Consider the following 19,298-nt stretch of genomic DNA (forward strand, 5'->3'; position numbering starts at 1 on the left):
TCTGCCAATAGTGTTTGTTGTATAATGTAAACTTACATGCAACAGAAACACCAGAGAAAGGAAGTGAATATTCTATCTGGGTACTTTCGGATGAGACCAAAAATTGGATTATGGTTTAAATAAGAGATACCATTGCGCCGACTGAATAGTTCGTCTGAAACCCCATTCCCAGCACCGTTGCCCACCCAACCTTGATCGCCATAAACAAAAACCTGTCCGCAGCCAACTCATTAATAGAAGGAAAAAAAGCAAATACAACGTCACAAAGTAAGTTCATTCATCATTTCGAGCCAGGAGTTCAGCAATCTGCGGATTTGCTGGACCGGAATCCCATAACGTATCGCGCACGCGACTGAGCCCGATCTAGCGCATCACATTTCCTAACGTTACGCACTCGATCCATCATACTCTGAAGGTCAAGCTTCGTGGCTGACTCCCCAATTCGGCTCCATGCATCATGAACAAGGCCCTTAGCGTCCTTGTTCACGCGACTAGACCGAATTTGCAGCACAGAAGAAACACTTCGAAATCGCTGGACAGCATTGCGAGTCAAGGCTTCTGAAATTTGCTTCGAGCGTGATAGAACGGCATCACAAGCATCCACACTCTCGTAGCGTAGGTCCTCGGCGTTGCGGTGCAAGAAATGGGCTCTCTTCACCACATCTCCCACAATCACCTGTAAGTCCGTAGAGAGGCGACCGTATACCTCAGTCAGGCCGGTCTGAGCTGTTTGGATTTCCTTGGCGAATTGTGAGGAAATTTCCTGTGCGGCACGCTTCCAATTTGCGATCTTCAGCCACGGAGTTCCGAAGTCAACAGCCATGGTCTGGCTGATTGGCTGTCTTGACTTGGTTGTGATCGTCAATTTGACTAACCCGTATGCATCCTCGCGGTTCAACTTCAGCGTGTAGACACCATCAAACAGCTGTGACAGCTCGTATGTGAGAGCCTTGCTCTCTCGGTGAACGCTCACATTGAATTGGGGCTGTTTCTTGGATGATGCAAACTTATGTGGGGGTTTGATGATAACATGGCAGTCTCCAACAACTTGAATCTCAAATTCGTTCGTTGTTCCCCATGATTTCGCAGTAGAAATAGTTGGCACTGTGGCCTCGGGTATTGGATTTCCCGAAGGCACATGCAATAGTCGCATAGACGATGACGATCGTGTTGAGATTGAGGGTTGTGCCACTCGATTCAAGGTCAGGGTGGAGGTCGGAGAGACGTAGGATGCCACTGGGAAAGATGCATTGGATATGGCTGATCCGGCAAAGCATTGTGCTAGGAAGACTATCAGAACTTTAACAGCCGCATACCCAATAGAGATGGCAATGGCCGAAATGAGAGTCAAAGTAACTAAACGCAGCGTGGGAGCCAGCTCTCGGACCCGTGCGGCATAGGAAGGCGGGAGCCAATCACCGGGATACTTCTCTAGATTCGCAAATATGTTCCTCTGGAGAGGCTTGGGGGTATCGGCAGTGACTTTGTACCCCTGCTTTGGATACAGGCCGACAAGCGAAGCCAGGTTTCGATTCAACTGACCAGGCGTGATGCTCTCGAAAGTCTTCAAATCGATAGGATACCGTCGAAGGACTGCGGTCTCCCCGGAAACTGGATTGCGAGACTCCAAACATGTGTGCAGACTGTTGTGGTTAAGAGGTATCACCTCTCCAGCCATATTCCACGGTGGCTCCTCGGAAATCACCATCGCCGGGACTCCATGACGTTCCAGGAACATGTGGGCAAGACGCTGTGTCTTGGCGGCCGCTGCATCATCGAGGCCGGAGACAAAGATAATTGCCACATCTGGGAGGGTCCAATCTGTTGCAGATGTTACATGGTAGTCAGACCCATCCCAGGCCGAAGTGCAGACAGGTCGATTCTTGAACTTCAGATTGAGTGTGCTGGGTCGATCCGCGTGGGAATCAGCCGTGGCTTCCAGGCATTCGTCAACTACCAGCTGGACATGAATCGGGAGAAGTTCCGCAAAGTTGGGAACAGCTCCGGCACCAAATGAGGTTGGCACAACATGATATCGGGAAGATTCGGCCGAGCTGGGCTCTGAGCCAGCACATGAGCTTGATACCAGAACATCGCCGATCTTGTCCAGAATGATGTTTCGGAATCCCGGTTGTCCGACATAGAGTACGCGGAAAGGTTTGTCCAAGTCGAGGCTCTGCTTCGTCATGGTCTGTTGCACCGTGGCCATGAGGACGGAGTCGGTTGAATTGAAGGGCAGCCGACTCTTCAACTCTGAGGCAGCAGCACCTTCGAAAATGCGGATAGTATGCTTGAGCTCCACTCTCTCGATCTCGGGCCACTTCTCAGGCTCCACAAATTCGATCGAATCACTGGTGCGGGGGAAGGAGGGCTTCGTGGTCGTGGTGCTGTCATCGATCGTGGTTCGTCTGGCAGCAAAGAGAGCAGGTAGCTCCTGGGATGCTGATTCGGTGCACTGCACTTCACCCCTATCTATCCCATCATCCTCTTGGTTGTCTTCATCCTGTGCCTCGGCCTCGCTACCACTGTAGCGTCCATCGAGGCTTGAAACGTCGTCAGGACTGGCCTGGTCGATTAAGGAGCATGTATCAGTTTGTTCGGAGTGACTGCCATCCTCTGAGCGTATATCAGACACGCTCAGAGTCGCCCAGCTATCACTCAGGGTCTTGGGTGAATGATCAGCAAGTCGATCTGACGTCATATTGGTAGGCCGTGAACGGGACAACCACTCCTCGACAGAAGCTGTTAGGGGTGGAAGAGTCGGATATTGTAAACTCGAAGCAGTCTGGGCACGGAGAAAACGCCTATGAGGCGAGTCTGGATCGTCAGTCATTTCGTGGATGTAAAGTTCATAAAGCGGGTGCGGCGGAAACAGGAGCTTAGGGATAGCCCAAGTTGCGGGGAAGTCAAAAAAAGCAGAGTTAGAGACAGGGAGATATAAAGCAAGGGAATAGAAATAGAAGGGAAGGGTCGGAAGATACTGAGAATAGGCAGAGACTCAAGCCCAAATGGAGCGATAAGGCCCACGGGTGGGTCTGCGGGGAGCCAGATGTTAGGAGTCAGGTGCGTCTCTGACTTGGGAAGGGCCTAAAGGAAAAGGCGTGAAAACGTTGAAAGACCAAAGAGTAAAGAAACGTGAAGGTGAAGGGACATAAAAAGAGAGCTGAAACGTAGGAAGGTTTGATCAGGGAACGTGTGTTGCGATAAGAATGACCCAAGTGACAGTAATGGCGGGGTAGTACAAGGTACCTGGATGTAATATGGTGATGCCTGCGGTGATGGTGGTACTAGGTACCAATACACATTGATACCTAACAAGTCCGTCCTTTGTTTGCTCTCGATGCACTCCAAATGCACTCCACATTCAAGAAAGAGTCTCCTAAACCTATCACATTTCATTTCTTCAAGGGCTTATACTTCTATATTTGAGAGCTCCACTATGCCCCACCATGATCAGCCGTTAAGCGCTACGGAGTATACACTCCTTTGATACATTCAGTCTACACGGAAAGATTATATAAAAAAGAAACTATCTAGGATTCACCTCGCTTCAGTTACCCTCTTAAAAGCAGTGTCTCACCATCCCGAAATCCCCCTTGCTCAGCAAGACCCATCGGCATACCTGAAGAATCCCTGCAGGATCCACCCGCTTCTTACACAAAATACGAACGCCAGCATCACGGCACGACTGCACAGCGATATGGCTGGACACCAGACAGCCCGGGTATGGCGTCTCGGGATCAAGATCAACTTAACAAGAGGCGAAAATTATCGTCATTGAGCGTCTGGATAGCAATTTGTGAAGTAATGAGACCTGAGTTAACCGTCGTCGACCAACATCCTTATGCATCAAAATATAACCATATTTTGAATGATATTGTAGGAGTAGCTGTGAGCTTAGTCTGGATAAACAACAGTTTCAATCAGGTGTTGAAGAATTACGGTCATCTCCAGCTAGGGTGCTATAAGTCTAAGGGCTTCGTGGATATGTCTTTAACGGAAATGTCGGCTCCGTGAGCAAGGTATTCATTCTCGGTGGCAAGTTTCCTATGCTAAGACTCAAGTGTGGTCTTTGCTGCAAGCAGGTGTCTAAGTGGATGAGCTTCGCGGAAAGTGGGAGTGTAAGTGGACAAGGGCAAAGGAAGAAAAACATGGATGTGTTCTAAACTTGAGTCATGGGGATAAAATCCTCGACTGTTACTAGGGTTTGACCAAGTCCCCTCGGTTCTGCACTCTTCACTGTACTCTCAGCTAGTTCTGATGCAGAATGTATCCAAGAATTGATTTCACAGCTCTTTTAATATTTATTGAGAAAAATTGGGCTCATATAGTGCTCCAACACGGGAGAACTCCTGACAGCCCATATAGATACCAACAAGCCTCGACTCACTCGGGGGCTTGTATACTCTGTTGCGTTCTGACGGCCGTTCGAAGCTCTCCGCGGACGCATTATTCTTGAACCACACCTCTCGCCAGTAAGAACGAAAGATACTGCGCCGGTCACCGGGCGGATCAATGGAAAGCTCAAGCTTCTCGTACCGACGTCGGAGCTACTCATTCCGTTCAACCTCAAACTAGATTTCAATAACTTTGCGGTATGTTTTCTCAAAAGAAACCAGCAAGCTAACAATCCGAGCACCCAGTGCAAAATGAACTATTTGACGGGCCTCGGTATCGAGCTCACCTGTGCTCGGTGTTTTACCTGACATATAGACAAAGACTAGTCCGACTACTCCTCAGCTGTGATTATGCTCTCTTGACAGCCATCATCATTCCGCCTCTCAGAGTAGAGCTTCTGTGCCTGGTCAAATGGAGGTGCTTGTTCGAGGACCGCGATTCGGGCTTTTTGGCGGCTTCCATTCATAGAAATTACAGCTCAGACGCGTTCGCACGTCACGTTGTCAAACTCATTCAAGAGGTCTGCCAGCATACCAACCCCACAGAAAGGGCAGTAAACATAGGGAATTAGAGGCATCGAGATAGGGATTATGCGTTTCCGGGTGTTAGTGTGCAAGGTCAGATTCAATAATTTCAATAGTAGCATCCGGAGATCTGAGAAATCTTGGTATCCCCTAACAACAGATATCACAAGACCGAACGTACTTGTTTTGGTCTCGACTTGCCAAGCCCGTGGAGAAGCTCTTGAGTCATGCTCCACCGGGGCCCGCTATCCCATCGCTATCCCACCAAAACACCTATATTTTTTCATGTCATACCTGCAGTATAACTGTTTATAATCACATTTGGCTCTATCGATCTTGAGACATTTGGCTTGAACGGCCTTTATTCTGTTCAGCCTATTGCTCCATCCGTCGTCTCCATCACTCGAAGTGATTCCTGCTTCCGATGACAACACAACAATCCCGTTTCCAATGTCACCTGCCCGGGTGTGGCCTAAGCTATCGACGGAAAGAACATCTCACCCGACATACTAAGAGTCACTTTCAACCAGACTGTTTCGAATGTTCCTTCTGTGATCGCACTTTTACCAGGAACGACACGCTGCGGCAGCATGTCCGCACTCATCATAAAACCAGACAGCTACGAAACTCCCGAGCAATCCAAGCTTGTGTCTATTGTCGCTCGCGACGATCAAAATGTGACGGACAATCTCCCTGCGACGCTTGCTCCCAGCGAGGAATTCAATGTTCATATGCCCCAAACTCACGAGGCCGGGTATTGGAACAAAACAGGTCTCGAAAAAGTTCCCTACCTTCCGTAGAACCAGCAGTTTCTATGCAGCGTTCGGAAAGTATCGAGAATAGCCCGTGTAGAATTGCGCCATATATCCAGGCATATTTCGATAAATTCCACCCAAAATGGCCATTCTTACACCCAGCGACGTTCGACCCCAATACTGAGCTGAAATTTCTTACCCAATCGGTGGTGATGATGGGCTCGTGGGTAATGGCGGAAAGCAATACGCAAAAGACTGCAAAAGACCTACATAAAAGATTAACCTCGTCGATATACGAGCAAAGAGTTAGTTCAGCCCTATCTTCTATCTCTCCACGTTTCCCTTCTTGTTATTAAAGAGCCAGTCAGGAAAAATGGGCCATATCCAATCACCATGCCAAATCACACTCTGAAATATCCTCATCCGATCCCACACCATGGCCGGTGGCAACATACCAAGGAATCCTGTTACACCTTATCTTCTCCCTCCTCAACCACGACCGGTCAGATCTACAATTGACTCAACTTCTCCCCGAGATCCCCTCCCGGCTTCTCGCTTCCCTCGTACGCAGCTGTTTGAAGCGGCACATGTTCTTCTATCCTTCAATACTGGCCCAATTTAAACAAGGCATTGACCCCGATGTCTTTATCTGGCTTGGTATCGAGGAAGTCAAGCGCTTTGACTTGTCCTTGTACAGGGTATGCAGACATTCTCGGGTATGCGACACGACACACTTAGAAGACACATCTAATTTGAGCCCTCGGTGTGGACCACCAGCACCAGGTGGAAAACTTCTTTCTCTAAGTGACCTGCAATTCGCGGTGCCAGACAGTGATGAGCTCTGGCATGCGACTTCGGACTTGGCAGCGAAACTTGCAGGAAATGAAAGCGCGTATACCAATAAGAATATTGAAGAGAATTGGATTTCTCAGACTGCGCGACTTTTGGAGCCTCGTGATCAGCAATTTCAGTGGATATAATGATATATCGATTCCAAGGGTGTTCTGTCGTGCATATACCATCTTTCACTCGTGAAACTAAATGTAGAAGTATCAAATAGCCGGCTCAATCGCTAAGCTTTTCTTCCTAGATATGTTTTTTTATCGTTGCCGGTGCGCTCAGCGGTTCCCTCTCGCTCTTCTTGAAGGTGGAGTCTCTCCATTATATATTCCCACAACTACTGACAATTCTCTATCCAGTGCGAGAAACTGTTCATCGAAGCGGCAGCCGGGGGGTGCCTAGTATCTATATTTCGAGGCCTAAGTAAGAGATTTATTTGCTGCCATACCCTAAACATTGTGGATATGGCTTGCTGGTAAAATATATTTGACCATGCTCTTGAAATAGACCACCAAGTATAAGAAAACAAAAATAACATGGCGCATTTAATCCTCTGTCATCCCCGCTGTCGTAAATTCCGTCAACTACCCTGAACCAATTCTATAACCTGAAGATGTGTTTCAGCAGCCACCATTCGAGGCGTCATCACCAAGACATCCATACAGTTCAGCTGAGAGATAGAACGTGTTGGACCGTTTGCCGTCTACCTTCTCCTTCATACCAACCCAGCTATGGATACCACGACCAGCCTCCAACGGCCGGCGCTGTACCGCGCTAATGGCATTTCTATACCTCTCTCGGTAAAGCTGAGGCGCAGAAATGGCATCCATGTAAATTTCGATGCGATCCTGCGCTTGGGCGTCATTTGCTGCGTGACAGCACATTGGGTAGAGAACTGTACGGGCCACTGGCCGAGATGGGTCTTTATTCTTGAAATGGAAACAGGATACCCCAGGTTCACCACGGTACGGCCCAAGCGAGCCACCAGCCATAATCGAGTAGAACTGCTCGATGTCCTGGACACTGGAATTGGGATCCATTTTGGCATGCTTTTCTGCAATTTGCGTCGCAGACGCGCCAGGGTGTGCAACGTAGACCTTGGCTTCGGCCTCTTCTGGGTTCGGCGACAACCCAAGTGAGAAGTAGATGGGATAGTCGTCGTCAGACATCATGTTCTCCAGTAACTTCCAAGACCTGGCTAGTCCCAGACGCTCTAGCGCTTCTCGGGTCACGTTGAGGGCGTTTTGCCTCCCGGAGGCTAGTGGACTCAGGTAAATCTTCCACTTTTCCAGTGTACTTGAGGTAACAAAGCTGTGCCATTGGGCCAGCTTACACTCGGGGTCTGAGGGGAGGAACAGGTCTCGGACGAGATTCAGGCGATCCAGGGAGACCTTTGTGGGGCCGTACTCTGTCCCTATATCTTCGGTCAAGCGTGAGGTTCTTTCTTGGAGGGCGGCTAGGCTGTTTTCTTTGGGCTGAGCCTCGATCAAGAACCGCAGCTCAGATGCTCCAGTCTGCTGGGACAGAGCCAATGAGTACTCAAAGGGCGAGTGGTCATTGCTCACATCGGAAACCCAGGCCGATGTGTCCAGCTTTTGTGGTATGGCATCTTGACACCATTCTCCCCCGGAAAACTTCAAGGCGTATAGCAGCTTCTCTCGCGTGGCGTCATCTTGTCCAATGGCTTTAGAAAGAGCTTCAACTTGCCGATTGGCCTCGCTAAGATAGTTACCACTGATCACCTGCTTCATGGGGGCTGGAGCAGGCGTCGCCGGTATGGTAGGCTTGATTGCCGTTGTGGTATGTTCGTACTGGTAGGCGAACTGGTGACTTTGCGGGTACAACCAGGCGTCTGGCTGCTTCTGGTCCAGGAGAGCCATATCTGATGTAGAAGTGCGGCTATCAACGTTATTGTCAACTCTAGGATGGGCGCTGTGTATGCGACATATGTATTCGGCAGAAGATAAACTTATATAGGATTGAGATCAATGCTATTTATAAATCATTCTCCGAAATTCAGTATAGACAAATAAATTGAATTTCGAAAACTACCTGTAACTATCAGACTAGCCAAGACGCTCTTCACAGAGAGGACTTTCTAGTGGAAGCTGGGCGCTTACTTTGTGCATATAAGAAACCGCCTCTGTCAGATACAGTCAGACACGGCACGGCACGCAATATATGCAATATTTGCTACATAGTTGGTTATTCTTCACTGATCCTATAAGGACACCGCAGACCCCGCTGGATCATGTGCAGGACAAAACAAGTAATCCGTTGCTAGCCGAGATGAAAATTCATATCGAAATATATAAGGTTAAATTAAATGTGCATTGCTTTACAGGCTAGGGTGTCTTTGGTACCTGGTTTTTCGCCCCCAAGCACTAATACCTAGAGCCTTCTGATTGGGAATATGGTCTCCATTGCAATATTACCACATGCAGGTCAGACTGGCATATTGTTTTACTGCTAATCTCCCAATTCTAAGATATATGTTAACTCTTCGGGGCATCTATAAAACTTTGTAGTACTCGCTCTCAATTAAGGTGGTGAATCCATATCCAAATACCACATACGTAGGGCATAGTACCAAATAAGCAGTTACATATTATCTGCAATTATAGGAAGTATATATACGTCATATATTAAACTGTAGCGTATTAGCGCTTAGGCTATCCACTTGTGCATGATATAAAGCCACCAACTGTATTCTAATGACACCTTCCTGACCTGTCTAGCTCTGAGCTAGGGTAAAAACAGGGAAAATGCCCCGCTGCTATCAAGATATACTAACTTTAGATTGGGAGGGTTGGATTCTGCTCTGCAGCCGAGATCAATTCATTCGGCGGTTTATTTGTTCAATTCAGGCCCTCTCCGGAGAGACTATCAATTGGAACCTCTAGCGGCCAACAATTGTATATGTTTGATGATCCGGCTCAATCGATATAATGGAAAGCATGGACATGAATCCAATTGGAGCCATTGTCCACCCATCTGCCTTGGTGCCCCGGCCCTTTGTGGGATCGGCGAGTGTTCTATGCACACTTACTCCGTACAGTTAGCCTTATTGCACTACAGCTTTGGTCTAAATTCAGCCACCTTCCAAAGCTTCACGTTGATGATTGGAGTGTATTTGGTTTTGTGTTGGACCGACTTACCCCTCTTCGAACCTTCAATACTGAGACAACATTATATATAGCGCACATGCCAAGTACGATGCTGCAATCAACGTTCAGCTATGAGACTCCGCATGTAACGATCGCGAGCCACTTTTCTCGCTGTTTCTACGCCATCGGATCCTTGGGGGCCTAGAAGGGCTAACGAGTTCCCCTACTGCCAATAAGACTTCTTTGCCTATCATTGGACAAGAAATGCAAAGCAACGTGGACTGTGGCTGTGGGGGTGCCAAAATTCCTTGGTTACAACAACTAAGGTAACATTGTATATAACTATAACTAGTCTAAAAGTACAGACCTATAGCTAGTTCTCTTTCTAATTAAAATCAAACTTGATCCACAACACACTCCAAGGTTATTCATGTGTACCTACATGATAGTAGGTTAGATACAGAGTGGTATCTAAATCAGGACATAAAAGCCCATGTAGGTATTCGAGTCATCAGCAATTCGACAGCTGAAAACACATGAACTTTATATACCGAAAATGTCTTGGTTTTTATTACTTTCATGGTTCTGCCTAATATTATGCTTGGCGGTTAAAAATATATTTGGATTTGACCATGTATATATATATATATATATATATATATATATAACTAATCGGTTGTTCACGGGTAGTTCACGGGTAGTTCACGGTTGCCAATCTGAAATGTTGGCGGGAAGGAAAGCGGGTTGTCTATACACCTGAATATTCAAAATTTTGTCCAATGAATATCCTCCTGACTTTGGCCTTCAATATTTCTCCTGTGTCAGCACTTGGTCAAAATTGGCCATTTATTGCGCTGAGATGAGATATGTGGCGTCTTACTGATGCGCCAATCACAGGCGCGCCGCTGATTTTCACCCAATTAACTGCCCCAATGCCTAATGAGGCTCGTAGAATACATCTCAGCTCCGGGGGTTGCTTGTCAGCTCGCCAAATTGGACAGGGGCCATGATTGCCTGCCTTCTGGTTTATCTTCTCCTCCAACCCATGCAGGGTAACTAAACCTACTTCCATCGACACTCTAAATCTGGTTGGTTATTCTTTCAATTTCGATGTATCCAGCAACAATCATAGCCATCGCCGGGCTGCTTATAGGCGCCTATATAGTCACACGGCGTAAATCGACGTCTTTGCCCTTGCCGCCAGGCCCCAAGCCACTGCCAATTATCGGCAATGTCCACCAAGCTCCCAAGTCCCACGGCTGGCTCACATATCGCGAATGGAGCAAGCAGTATGGTCCTATTGTTCACCTCAATATGCTTGGACAGCACGTCATCATTTTGTCTACGTCTGAAGTAGCCCACGAACTCCTAGCGAAGCGTGGAACTGCATTTTCAGACCGACCTCGTCTTTTTGTAAGATTCTCCTCGAACTTTCCGTGGAACATGAGCTAATCCAAACTATAGTTAGCAACGGAGCTGGCCTTGAAAGGACTCAACATTCTCATGATGAATTACACCGAACAATTCCGACAGCATCAGAGGCTACAGGTCTCGGTGTTGAACGCGACACCGGCAGCCGCCTATCTCCCTCTCCAGACTCTAGAATCAGAGCAATTGATACATGATCTCCTAGAAAATGCCGGCGGCGCTGGCGCTGAGGTTCATGGACATTTTCAACGCGCAGTCGCTAGTATCATACATACGTTGCTATATGGCTTCCGTGTCAAAGATTACAATGACCCGGTTCTTCGCACCGTTGTTAAACTTAACGATGAGTTTTCCCAGTTTGTTCAGGTTGGCGCGCACATTGTCGACCAGTTCCCCGTGCTTAATAACCTGCCCGGCTTCTTGGCCCCATGGCAGGCAAAGGCGGAAAATCACTATACGACCAAGCATGATCTGCGTGACAAAAACTTCCGGCGGGGCCTGGAGTCTGACACATGGAATATATCAAAACATCTTAAGAAGACCGTCGAAAAGGATGGCTTGGATATGCCCATGAACGAGCTGGCGTTTGAGCTTGGTACCATGATCGATGCCGCATTAGACGGAACTACAGACAGCTTAGTCTGGTTTGTAGTGGCTTGTGTCACGCAAGACCAGGGCTTTGTTGCCAAGGCACGCAAAGAGCTGGATGCCGTTATCGGTCATGACCGACTCCCAGTCCTAGATGACAAGCCCAGCCTGCCGTACATCACCGCGATTGTCGAAGAGATATTCCGTTGGCGACCCGTTGCCCCCGAGGGGGTCCCTCACTTGAACAAGGAAGAGACTACCTACAATGGATATACCATTCCCAAGGGATCTGTTATTGTACCGAGCGTTTGGACAATCTCCCGAGAAGAGTCCTTGTTCGGCCCAGACCCCGACGATTTCATACCGGATCGCTGGCTCGAAAAGGACGGCAAACAGCTCAAAGGCCTCCCCGCTTCCGGCTTTGGTTACGGAAGGCGGGCCTGCCCTGGGCGGTATTTCGCCCGCAATTTTATCTGGATCGTCGTTGCCCGGCTGATATGGTCATATGATATCAAGGCTGGTCTGTCTGAAGAGACGGGCGAGCCCGTCGTCGTTGACCCTTCTGCATGTACGTATGGCCTGGTTATGCGAGCCCTGCCTTTCAAAGCTTCGTTTAACCCTCGTGGGCCTTGGGTGCGTGAAGTAATTGCCAAAAATGGTGACACTTATGGCAAGGATCATGTGGCCATGCTCAACCAAATTGGGGCAGAGTTTGCTAAGTTGTAGCGAGCCCTACTCCCTTTCTGTCTCTCACTATACGCAAATGTACAATCATGAAGCTTGCTTGATCTGAGTACCACTCGCGCGCAAATAGTCGGTCTTGCTACGCCGGAGGCAGGTGGGCACTACAATCCGTTTCTTATAGTACATATCAATGAAAAGGTAGATACGCTGCAAAAACGCTTAAATCGGATGGCTGAAGTAAAATAGCCTGTTGCAATGATGCTTGGAACTTTCGAACCGAGCTCACATGTACATTATTTACATCTGGTCCATTAAAATCTACTCCTTGCAAAAAATATTGATTATGCATAGATATGATGGATAGCGTTTAGCATGAGCCCGCCCACCTGCAAGCTCGGCCGACAACACCGACAGCTACAGCGCTACAGTGCTATCCAATTGGCATTGGCAAAATATACTTTTGGGCAACAACTTAGATACGACCAAAAAAATAGTCGCGCCCGGGATCGAACCGGGAACCTTCTCGGTGCACTAGTGTGAGCGAGACGCCATGACCATTAGGCCACGCGACTTTCGATATTGTTTGCACTGTTTTTTATTCTTGTGAGAGAGATGACATCCAGCCTCTTTGAGAACCTTGCAGGTAACTCACAGAACGTAATTTTCGATGCCATAATATTCCAGCGTAGAATATTTATTTGAGACTGATATTTAAAGAGTTTTAATAAGATTTATCAACAGTTATCTACAAGAGACTTTGGAATATAAAACGAAAAGGGTTTTGAGATATAGCATGTGTAGAGAATATCACACTATGTAGTGTTGTATGTTCGGGCAGGCTGGTCACTTGCTTACAAAACCTGGAATTATTTCCTTTTGTTGCCTCAAGTTGTTTAAGTGATATATCTATTGTAATCTAAATAGATTATTAATCAAGTCGCGTGGCCTAATGGTCATGGCGTCTCGCTCACACTAGTGCACCGAGAAGGTTCCCGGTTCGATCCCGGGCGCGACTATTTTTTATTCTTTTGTGTGTGAACAATAGTAGTCTAGCCTAGCATTTGTTCTGAACCTGATCCATTCTGTTTCCGCACTAATTGGCCATTTATCTTGCCAGGAAGAACATTTTTTATAGAACATGTCTTTCTTGGCCACAATGGGAGAGAAGAGCATGTGCTGGACAACAAGCATACCCAAAACCACTGGCTTTTCAACAGTTAGTTAAATATGAGAAGACTTGGATCGATTTAACGAACCCTGAGCCTACATTTTATAAGCTTCTTTCTAATCCATGGATGTATATACTAAAGTTTACAATCAGGCTATAACGACTACAAGTGGCTTTAAAAATGTATATGTAGTTGGCCACTAGAAAGACTAGAGAGCAATGTCTTAAACCTGCACTCTAGTCGTGTTCTAATACATACATCTCCCTCACGATATGGTTCGAGGGAGCTCCTAGCTCGAGTTTCCCAAGATCGAACATAAATCTTATCTCTAGTCGCGTGGCCTAATGGTCATGGCGTCTCGCTCACATTAGTGCACCGAGAAGGTTCCCGGTTCGATCCCGGGCGCGACTATTTTTTTGTTCTTCGTGTGTGAACAATAGACCGTTTAGCCTAGTGTCTGTCTTAATTCCATTCGGTCTTCTTGCCATGGTTGGTCCTCTTACCTTAGTCAGGTAGGAATAGTTATAAATTTTTGTATATTTGCGAAGTTATATCTTTCTTAATCTATCCTATGAGCTTCTTTCCGATCAATAACGAACTATAATTTATGATTTATTGAGCTATACTGCCTGCCATGGGTGACATTATATACGGCTCAGCGGGAAATGCAATTGACCACTGGAAAGCAGGGTCTTAAAACGCCCAGGGTTGCCCCGGTGGCTGCATTACTCTCTTTGGAGCTTAGAGGGTAGGTAGTCAAATTGATTGCATTGCATCCAGCTGTTGGAAGTAAGTTAGTGTTTACAACTCAATATTTGAACCATCAAACGCAGCTCTCTTCACAACATCTACTCCTGTGAATACCAGCAGACTGTAGAAGTCTTCCTCTCTCTTTACCAAAAGGAATATCTTAATAATATTCCTTTTGGCCGCCAGACAATGCTCATGCAATATCAGAAGGACTCGCAGGAAGAAGCTTCAGATCGAGAATCAACTCCTGGCATGTTACGACAATATGACGACTCTTCACCGGATTGGCAATGATTCTAGTTCTCGAATTGACTATCCCAAGGCGTAGAGTGTGCTGTTTGATTAACTTACGTAGAACCGCTAGCTAGGTCATAATTTTAAACTCTTGGAAAGGGCTTAATAAATTCTACATGGGATCTATAGCACATGTCCGAACACCAATCCCTCCCTTCTTGATATCGACTACTAGTCTAGCAGAATACTGAATCAGGTTGATTGGGATATATGTGACTTACTTCGACAATTACTATTGTATCGTGGACCTAGGCTTTAGATCACAGGATGCTAATGGTACGCATAGAACCTCCAACCCTGGCGAATTTCCGCAGAACGGTACCAAGGCTCTTTATAACACTGAGGGTGTTGCTTCTACCCCTATCAGCAGAGCCGGTTTCACTTAGACTTACATCACAGGTATGCACGCTGTTACTGTACACCCTACCAACTATATCACGACAACCAATACGACTGGGAATGGTGCCAGTACTACAAGTCATGCAACCGCTTACATGGAGACCGGGAGCAATGGCATGGTAGTACAGTGATGGGGGTGGGTTCAGTCTTTGGTGCGTCATCATCTTGGATATTCATCGGTCTAGTCGGTATATCAGGCCTGGTATTGTCTAGTCATTGAGCTACTTAAGTGCATGGAACATTTTTTATGCGAATCTTGATTATGAATTCTGAACAGAAGACCAAACAATATAATTATATATATATCCAATTTTGTCTGCTCCCACCTAGCCTCGGCGCAAACACGATGTCCATGGCCGCCTCCACCCCGTCCTTGCGAGACAACCTTGCCATCAACCGAGATGTTGAGCACAAGATCTAAGCATGCCCCTCGAGGCAATGATACATGTGTTTGCGTTACTTGAACCTGTGAATAGTACAGCTGGAACTACAGCTCTATTGGAATATTCAAGTCACAGTAAAATTCGAAGAAATAAAGTGCATTATACTGATATCATTCTTCACGTAATTCACCTGGTGATTATTCCATACTCTATAGACAACCATGCTCGATCTGGTATTTGCGAGGGTGAAGGGTGGGCAATGCGAAAAAACAACCCGTGGATGGATGCCACGGATTGAAGAACGGGTGGGGAGAGGGGGAAGGTATGTACATTTCATAAATGCATGCTGGAAGACCACAAAAACTGCGCACACGGGGATGGGAAGGGGAAAAAAGACGCGAAGATACACGTCAAAGTAGACGGCGGGAGTTGCTTTGGGCCCAGCCCCCGGATCAATGGTCTCTTACCACCGAGATTGAAGCTGTGCTCTTGGTAGAACAGAAAATATAGCGATGGAATCTAGTTCCAGGGAAACTAGCGAGAACATTGGATACAAGGGTTGTCCGAGACCATTTGAGATGGCCTCGGAATCCCACAATGTACGATACCAATGTTCCACTGCTGACGACGCCCACATTTTCTTCCAAATACAACCAAGAGATGAATCACAACAGCCAATTCTAGTGGCACAGCATGCTCGATGAATGTGTCAACAGTGATGATGGAAATGGTGACACCATCTTCCGATAATAAAAAAAGCCATCAGATCCGTTAAACGCCAGAAAGGAAACCCCGTGACCAACAATACATGCAAGCTCCAGCTGGAAACTCCTAAGAGTGGGCCTAAGAGATGCACACAGCCGAATAAATAGACCGGGGAAAAGGAGACGCAGGAAGATGTGGCAAGCACTGAGCACTCCGGCATAAGTGTCAATATCTATGGCGAGGCCCAGCCACCAGCCACTTCCACCCATTCGGGGAGACAGCTGCCTTGTTTGCCCTCGACATCGACAATGTCAGTGTCGCAGCGGCATCGGCAACCGACACCGTTCTCCTTGACTTGATCAGGGTTCGCCCAGTACTCGTCTTCCTCGATCCGTTTCTTCTCGTCATCGGTGGTCTTCTCGAGGTAAGGGATACGGGTGAGTTGGCGTGCCGGAGCGTTGGCTGGGCAATGCTGAATGGTAGTGTGCCGGTAGCCGAAGTCACGGAAGTAATGAATATCACTAGGCGCGAGGAGAGCACCAGCGGCGAGAGAGTGAATAGGAGCATCACCCCACTAGTACAGTCAGTAAAGATCCAGTAGGGTTGAAAGACATAATATAACATACCCGCTCATTCCAAAATCCTCCACTTCTGTCCATCATGGTGAAAAAGTCCTCATACTCCTTGCTGCGGAACCAATCTAGACGGGCAATCTCGAAGTTGCTCCAGAAATGGCACATGTTGTAGCTCTCGCCTTCCATGGCCTCTGGGTCCACGTCCTTCAGATGGTGGTCACCGGGGTCAGTCTGCAGAATTTCATCTGGCAATTTGTCCTTCTTTTCCTCGGGAGGAGTTTCTGGTTGCGCTGGCTGCTCTAGGAACATCTCCCACAGACCCTTGGACTTGAGGTTGTTCTTGCGCTTGTAAGCAGCCGCATACCGGAAGATATTGGGGACAGTCTCGCGAAGCTCTTTCACTGCAATTGTGAAGCCGTAGGTTTTGTTTGCCTCGGCCATCTTGAGGAATGGATCACTAAAGTAACAAGTCAGCAGATTGACCAAAAAAAACATGCCACGGTGGGTATCGTACTAAGTGATGTCGCAGAAGTACTTGATCTCGGGCTCCAAACGCCAGTACCACTCGTACTTCATCAGCAGAGGGTGCTTGTAGAAGTGTCTATCGCAGAGTTAGCTTTATAATCCAAGTTGTCCTAAATCAACCATTGAAGACTCACCCTGAGTAGAATCGGCACATGTGGTGATAGCTTTCCATTCCACCGTACATGATGGCGGCATCACCCTGCTTCCTGATGCCCTCTTTGGCAACCTCATGGTCAACCCAATCAGGGAAGCCCCACATGCTGTTGTCAATCTTGCCGAACTCAACATCTGCGCTGGTGTAGTTCTTGACCGTTGCCTTGAAGTCCTCGTCGAAGTCACCATCGTTGAGGAAAACATAGGGGTAGTGCCACCACCGGTTGAAGTGTCTCTCAATCGACTTGAGCGACTGGATCACACCATCCAACTCCTTATTTCTAGCAAGGACGACGAATGCGGCGTTGGCGCGGGGAGCCTTTGCGATTTGCTCGGGCTCAATAGGCATACAGCCCGTAGCAAAGACTTTATCGTGCTTTTCGCTGATTTTTCTGTAAAGCGCAGGAGGTTAGCCATCGGACACACGACCATGGATTGACAGGGCGATACGAACCGGATAGAAGGCGGAGTGCCCGCTGGAATTAGGATCCCCCCGGGAGAGGCAGGGTGTCGGACAAAGAGGAGCAGAATAAGGACAATTACAAGGCATGGAAATAGTAAAACAAGACCCAGGGGTATAGAAATAGACGAGTTCCCCTTCAGGCGAATCCTCCGTCGGAAAAAGGCGAATCTAGGATGGAGGCGACCTTTCTCGGCTGGAGCATCTTCCAATGGCAGACTCGGCGCGCTGGGCAGCCGTTTCGTAATGCGTTGGATGAAGCTCATGAGTGCGATTGTCGTGAGACCCCACGAATAACAGTAGAGGTCAAGCTGTCAGGCCAAAGCGACAGCACGGGGCCGTTAGGGAGATAGCGGAGAAATCGTGTCGGAGGTGTGATCAGAAGATGAATGTGTCTTGATCGGGGTTAAAAAAAAAGTGATGAGCACACGATCAAATCAAGTTTGGACCGTATGGATCACAGGAAGATCTGAAAGTCGAAAGATCTCGCTTGAAAATGGAGAAAATGACAGCAAAACGAGTGGCCGGAGGAATGCCTCCTTTCCTCCCCCAACTTTCTCAGTCCCACGGTAAATAGATGGGGAGAGCGTCGGGAGCAACGCGGGCAACTGTGAACAGCAAGGTACACAGAGGAGAGATTGGGGACATCAACTGAGGGTGATGAAGAAAGAAGACGGATGGGGAATGGGAAGATGGGATGGGTTCCAAAAGGTTGCTTGCGCCTCCCTGGTCTTGGCGAAGTCCGGTGGCCTCTTGTCACCCCGAGACGGTTATTTTTGCCCCTAGTTGCGGTGCAGTGGCGGTATAGCCAGTATTATATGGTATTTATGGTAATATTCTTTTTGTGTGCGATTGTCCTTTGCTTCTTCTATATTTCATATATCTTTTTAGTATTGCCTTTATTTATTTGTAGAGTATCCCCTACATTTTAGATTGTCCCGGACTTGGTGCTCTCTTGCGCGTCCTTTGTTCTTGTACCGGAAGCGTGATTGGCTTCTGGCGTCTAGGGGCCAGGTGATTTTAAACGGCAGCGTACCGTACTAGCCCCTAAGCTAACGAAGAAAGCTTGAGATTTTAATTTCATCTAGAACTATCTATGCTTGTGCTCGTGTACTTTGTACTTTGTACAAACTCTACTTGAGTCCCCCAGGAATATGCGATAGTACTCCGTCCAGTTTATTGTATACAATATACATGCGTACGTAGTCCACTTGACTTGACCCACAATTTTTCGGCCCTATGGGGCAATTGCGCATATTGTATACACTGTGATGAATATGAAAAGATATTGTTTGGCATGCCTAGAGTTTATATGGCTGGTCTTCACATTGACCGTGATAACTTGAAAGCTGTCAGAGTCCTGAGTCGATTTGACGCATCTGTATGTACGGAGTAGCCAATACAATCTCTAGACTTAGCGCATGACGATCGAGGGTCCAAACTGCCCCCGTTAGACCCGAAATTAGCGCCTGTAATGATTTCCTCGGCACGTCTAACCCTGTCATCTGCTCGGATTCAGCCTCTGTTTGTGCCTATTATTGAGTGAAGTACCTGGTACAAG

General features: G+C 47.5%; 6 protein-coding genes across 6 annotated transcripts; 3 read left to right on the forward strand and 3 right to left on the reverse strand.

Annotated features, from left to right (window-relative positions):
- Positions 1-298: 298 nt before the first annotated feature.
- On the reverse strand, positions 299-2,833 carry N7447_007696 (uncharacterized protein; the record flags this gene model as incomplete). The annotated part of the gene is made up of 1 exon (XM_057231958.1): positions 299-2,833. One exon carries the CDS (start codon positions 2,831-2,833, stop codon positions 299-301), a length of 2,535 nt encoding a protein of 844 aa, XP_057083723.1.
- A 2,679-nt stretch (positions 2,834-5,512) lies between these two features.
- N7447_007697 (uncharacterized protein) lies at positions 5,513-5,722 on the forward strand (the record flags this gene model as incomplete). Its single annotated transcript, XM_057231959.1, has 1 exon — positions 5,513-5,722. One exon carries the CDS (start codon positions 5,513-5,515, stop codon positions 5,720-5,722), a length of 210 nt encoding a protein of 69 aa, XP_057083724.1.
- A 1,415-nt stretch (positions 5,723-7,137) lies between these two features.
- Positions 7,138-8,397, reverse strand: N7447_007698 (Aromatic prenyltransferase DMATS type; the record flags this gene model as incomplete). Its single annotated transcript, XM_057231960.1, has 1 exon — positions 7,138-8,397. The coding sequence occupies one exon, from the start codon at positions 8,395-8,397 to the stop codon at positions 7,138-7,140; it is 1,260 nt and encodes a 419-aa protein (XP_057083725.1).
- Positions 8,398-10,734: 2,337 nt separating this feature from the next.
- Positions 10,735-12,366, forward strand: N7447_007699 (cytochrome P450; the record flags this gene model as incomplete). The annotated part of the gene is made up of 2 exons (XM_057231961.1): positions 10,735-11,037; positions 11,089-12,366. The coding sequence occupies 2 exons, from the start codon at positions 10,735-10,737 to the stop codon at positions 12,364-12,366; spliced, it is 1,581 nt and encodes a 526-aa protein (XP_057083726.1).
- Positions 12,367-14,158: 1,792 nt separating this feature from the next.
- Positions 14,159-14,537, forward strand: N7447_007700 (uncharacterized protein; the record flags this gene model as incomplete). Its single annotated transcript, XM_057231962.1, has 2 exons — positions 14,159-14,241; positions 14,327-14,537. 2 exons carry the CDS (start codon positions 14,159-14,161, stop codon positions 14,535-14,537), a joined length of 294 nt encoding a protein of 97 aa, XP_057083727.1.
- Positions 14,538-16,256: 1,719 nt separating this feature from the next.
- Positions 16,257-18,003, reverse strand: N7447_007701 (glycosyltransferase family 15 protein; the record flags this gene model as incomplete). The annotated part of the gene is made up of 5 exons (XM_057231963.1): positions 16,257-16,598; positions 16,651-17,056; positions 17,114-17,200; positions 17,259-17,669; positions 17,732-18,003. The coding sequence occupies 5 exons, from the start codon at positions 18,001-18,003 to the stop codon at positions 16,257-16,259; spliced, it is 1,518 nt and encodes a 505-aa protein (XP_057083728.1).
- Positions 18,004-19,298: the final 1,295 nt, after the last annotated feature.

This window comes from Penicillium robsamsonii (genome assembly GCF_028829455.1).
Source record: "Penicillium robsamsonii strain IBT 29466 chromosome Unknown utg000004l_segment0_segment0, whole genome shotgun sequence".
Classification (NCBI taxonomy): domain Eukaryota; kingdom Fungi; phylum Ascomycota; class Eurotiomycetes; order Eurotiales; family Aspergillaceae; genus Penicillium; species Penicillium robsamsonii.